Source organism: Habropoda laboriosa, unplaced genomic scaffold, assembly GCF_001263275.1.
Source record: "Habropoda laboriosa isolate 0110345459 unplaced genomic scaffold, ASM126327v1 scaffold40, whole genome shotgun sequence".
NCBI lineage: Eukaryota > Metazoa > Arthropoda > Insecta > Hymenoptera > Apidae > Habropoda > Habropoda laboriosa.
In genome coordinates this window covers 7,693,239-7,698,087 of record NW_017100231.1, presented here as the reverse complement: position 1 = coordinate 7,698,087, position 4,849 = coordinate 7,693,239, and the positions used below count along the sequence as shown (strand labels likewise).

General features: G+C 35.3%; 1 protein-coding gene across 1 annotated transcript in view; it reads left to right on the top strand.

The window, feature by feature from the left end:
- The window catches only part of LOC108571513 (AP-2 complex subunit alpha), a 6,307-nt gene extending 1,503 nt beyond the window's left edge, over nt 1–4,804 (top strand). Inside the window, exons 3-14 of the mRNA XM_017933572.1 lie at nt 150–361; nt 448–641; nt 722–953; nt 1,024–1,132; nt 1,205–1,830; nt 1,868–1,999; nt 2,075–2,272; nt 2,346–2,674; nt 2,759–3,027; nt 3,151–3,295; nt 3,530–3,737; nt 3,911–4,804. Coding sequence (XP_017789061.1) covers nt 150–361; nt 448–641; nt 722–953; nt 1,024–1,132; nt 1,205–1,830; nt 1,868–1,999; nt 2,075–2,272; nt 2,346–2,674; nt 2,759–3,027; nt 3,151–3,295; nt 3,530–3,737; nt 3,911–3,988 — 2,732 coding nt within the window. The 3' untranslated portion in view covers nt 3,989–4,804. The remainder of the gene's footprint in view (nt 1–149; nt 362–447; nt 642–721; nt 954–1,023; nt 1,133–1,204; nt 1,831–1,867; nt 2,000–2,074; nt 2,273–2,345; nt 2,675–2,758; nt 3,028–3,150; nt 3,296–3,529; nt 3,738–3,910) is intronic.
- The last annotated feature ends 45 nt before the right edge of the window (nt 4,805–4,849 follow it).

The window sequence follows — 4,849 nt, the reverse complement described above, 5'->3', positions numbered from 1 at the left end:
GCCATTATAGTTTTCTATAAAAACTATGACAAATGTATAGTTGTACACAATATACATATACTTTTTATATTTTATTTTGTATTTACAAAAGTGATTTATAGATAAATTAATTTTTAATTTATTTTACTCTTTTTTTTTCATTTTGTTAGGTAAAAGCAAAGAAGCAGAAATTAAGAGAATAAACAAAGAATTGGCAAATATTCGCAGTAAATTTAAAGGAGACAAAACACTTGATGGTTACCAAAAGAAGAAATATGTTTGCAAGCTCCTTTTTATTTTTCTGCTTGGTCATGACATTGACTTTGGACATATGGAGGCTGTTAATTTACTTTCATCCAACAAGTATTCAGAAAAACAAATTGTAAGTGGTATAATTTAGTGTAACCATTGATATTAAAATATTTGTATTCCAAAAATTGAAGTATCTAATTATGTTATGCATTTTAGGGTTACCTTTTCATATCAGTCTTAGTAAATACAAATAGTGATCTCATTAAACTGATAATTCAAAGTATAAAAAATGATCTTGCATCGCGTAATCCAATTCATGTAAATCTTGCACTACAATGTATTGCTAACATTGGTAGTAAAGAAATGGCAGAGGCTTTTGGTAATGAAATACCAAAACTACTTGTCTCTGGGTATGTATATATAACAAATATCTCATTGATTGTTAAGTAATTACATTTAAAATCATTGTAATTTAAATTTTCAATTCTAGAGATACTATGGATGTAGTAAAACAAAGTGCAGCGCTGTGTTTGTTACGGTTATTACGTACTGCACCGGATGTTGTACCTGGTGGAGAATGGACTTCACGTATAGTTCACCTTCTAAATGATCAGCATCTTGGTGTAGTTACAGCAGCTGCATCTCTCATAGATGCTCTTGTAAAGAGAAATCCGGACGAATACAAAGGATGTGTCAGCTTGGCAGTTTCGAGATTAAGCAGGGTATGGTATAATTCATTAGTCTAACCTATGGTTCATAGATAGTTCTTTGATTTTCGTTCTATTTCACCAGATTGTAACATCGAGTTACACAGACCTACAGGATTATACATATTACTTTGTGCCAGCACCATGGCTCTCTGTTAAGCTGCTACGGTTACTACAGAATTATACCCCACCTGGTAAGTTATGTTGCTTAAAATTTTTAAACAAGTTTATACCAAAATATTGTAACTTTATCATTTTTTCAACAGCTGAAGATCCAGGAGTGAGGGGTAGATTAAACGAATGCCTAGAGACTGTATTAAACAAAGCTCAAGAACCGCCAAAATCCAAAAAGGTGCAACACTCCAATGCAAAGAACGCTGTGCTATTCGAAGCCATTAGTTTAATTATTCACAACGACAGTGAAGTATCTTTATCAGTCAGAGCGTGCAATCAACTTGGTCAGTTTCTATCGAATCGCGAGACCAATCTTCGTTATTTAGCGCTCGAATCCATGTGTCACCTGGCTACGTCGGAACTTTCACACGAAGCTGTGAAAAAACATCAAGAAGTCGTGATTCTTTCTATGAAAATGGAAAAGGATGTGTCTGTCAGACAACAGGCTGTGGATCTTTTATATGCCATGTGCGATAAAAGTAACGCGGAAGAAATAGTACAAGAAATGTTAAACTACCTCGAAACTGCTGACTACTCTATCAGAGAAGAGATGGTTCTTAAGGTTGCCATTCTAGCGGAGAAATATGCCACCGATTACACTTGGTACGTTGACGTCATTCTGAATCTTATCAGGATAGCTGGCGACTACGTTTCGGAAGAAGTGTGGTACCGCGTTATCCAAATTGTTATTAACAGAGATGATGTACTTCTATGGGCGGTAAACATTCGGATTAAACGTTTGAAATATTTATTAGGCCTTACAAGCACCTGCTTGCCACGAAAATATGGTTAAAGTCGGTGGTTACATTCTTGGAGAATTTGGAAACCTCATTGCTGGCGATCAGCGTTCTTCTCCAGCTGTTCAGTTTCAATTATTACATTCCAAAGTAAGTTTCATACATTTCTATTTTTTGTAATGTATATATGTATAACATATTAATGTGTTTTTATTTGATCTTCAGTATCACTTATGTTCCCCAATGACACGAGCACTGTTACTCTCGACGTACATCAAATTTGTTAATCTATTCCCTGAAATGAGAAACCAAATTCAAGATGTCTTCAGACAGCATAGTAATTTACGCAGCGCGGATGCAGAGTTACAACAGAGAGCTTCAGAGTATCTCCAACTAAGCATTATTGCGTCTAGTGATGTTTTGGTAAATACTGAAAACAACAAAAAATGTAACAAAAAATTCCATTTGTTTAATATTATTATATTTTTCTCTACAGGCTACAGTCTTGGAAGAAATGCCAGCATTCCCAGAAAGAGAATCTTCCATTCTGGCAGTTCTAAAGAAGAAGAAACCAGGTCGACTGCCTGAGAATGAAATCAGAGAAAGTAAAAGTCCTGCACCAAATACCAACCATCATGCGGATACACCTGCCCCTGTAACAGGAACTGTCAATAACACATCTGCAGATTTATTAGGTCTTTCTACACCACCATCTTCTCAGCCAACTAGCAATACAGGAGTTCTACTCGACGTATTAGGAGATATTTATAATATGCCAAACAAAGTAGCTACTAATGGTGCCCAAAATACGTATAATCCCAAGAAGTACGTGTTCTCCTCAAAAACATAAAAAAAGAAAATTCTTAAAAATTCAAAATAATAACTTAATATCTAAATATATATTGTTAGGTTCGTTTGCAAGAATAACGGTGTACTGTTCGAGAATGATTTGATACAGATTGGTGTAAAATCGGAATTCAGACAAAATTTGGGACGTGTTGGTCTTTTTTACGGAAACAAAACTCAATATGGTCTCTATAGCTTTCAACCTCAACTCTCCTGGTCGGAGGAAAATCAACAAAAGTTAGCCGTACAAGTGAAACCAGTCGATCCAGTGCTAGAAGCAGGTGCTCAAATCCAACAGATGATTAACGCTGAATGCATCGACGACTATAACGGTACGACGAGTTACATAATCTATTCTAAGAAACTGATTGAACAAACTGGCCATTAAATTGAATGCTCTTCAATTTAAAATTATTAAGTCTGTCGTTTTCAATTTCCTTTTTTTCTGCACGCAGATGCACCAAGCATGATTATTTCGTTTATCTATAATAACGCGCCACAAAAGATCACGATGAAGTTACCGTTAACGATCAACAAATTCTTCGAGCCCACGGAGATGAACGGAGAATCGTTCTTTGCACGATGGAAAAATCTTGGAGGGTGTGTAAAATTTTATATAAAATATTTTTTTTCTTTTTCCTTTCGTTATTTTTTATAAGAGGATATTACACTTTACCTACAACCTATTAAATGTAAAGCAGTTCAGCCGTATGTAATCGGATAATTTTAGAAGTTGCCTGATACATATACGGGTTATTCGAATAAAAGGAGTTCAGCTTAATAGCACATCGAACGATATTGTATAATATTGTATATGTGTATGTACATTTGTAGAGCGAATCAACAACGTTCACAGAAGATTTTTAAAGCACAACAACCGATGGATTTTGCGCAAGTTCGTACGAAATTGCAAGGATTTGGAATGCAGTTGCTCGATGGTATCGATCCGAATCCTGATAATTTTGTCTGCGCGGGTATAGTTCATATGAGGGCACAACAAGTAGGATGTTTGTTACGTTTGGAACCTAATAAACAAGCCCAGGTAATTTTTCAAGTATTGTAACATCAAATATGCTCTATTAGGTTAGCTCTCTTCCTCAGATGAAAAGTGGAATAGTTTAAAATATTGTTAATCTCAAGCTGTCCGCTTATAATATTTATATATTTAAATCAGAAATTTAATAAATTGTTCATTTATTATGCATAATTCCATAGATGTTCCGTTTGACGGTACGCTCGAGTAAGGAATCGATGTCAGTAGAGATCTGTGACCTGCTGGTGGACCAATTTTAAAGCGGCCTAGCAGGCGTAAAAAAGAAAAAAAACTAATTTAAGATATATTAAAGAAAAGAAAAGAAAAAAATAACAAAAAAAGAAAACGCCGTGGGAAGACATATCGTGATCACGGAAGGATGTCGTCTCTCGACGTGCAAGAAAAGATACTGATGAATTATTTGTTAAGAGAAAAGAATATTCGTTGTACCCAAGCTTACACTCACAGCGCGGTCATGTGAACTGAACCCTTGTGTAGGCGGAAGCGTTGTTACCAAACCGTGTGCAATCCTGACGAAGAAAACCGACTAGGATTATCGGGAATCATGATCAAGATGAATTGTGTACATGAGAGAAAAGCAAAAGACAGAAAAAAAGAAAGCAGCAAAAAATACCAAACGACGTATATATACATACATATAATGACTATGATAGGCGATATTTAGTCCACGAGTGAAGGTAACAAGCATATAGACATTGTCTTTCTTTCTTTTTTTTTTGTTCTTTTAATTTAATACGTGTCTTTAGTGGAAAGAAAAAATTATAATTCGTAATTTATCCTAATTACGTGTAGATGTTTGCCACGAGTATCCCGCAAAGAGAAAGAAAGAGAGAGGGAGAGAGATAAATGCTTGAGAGATTTTTACAATTTTTTACAGACGATTTTCATAGTTAGTTACTTTTTGTCCACTGTGAGTGTGTTTTTATGATGAGTTTACCGCAACCGTGTAGCTGCCGTGTCTAGCAACTATTCCACGTGTTGTATTTACATTGGCACGTACAAATTTGCGTGACTCGTGGCGCGTCCTCGTCTATACCTCCCCTTCCCCATAACTGTTCCCCTATACATATTTTGTACGATTTTTTTTCTTATCGATTTTC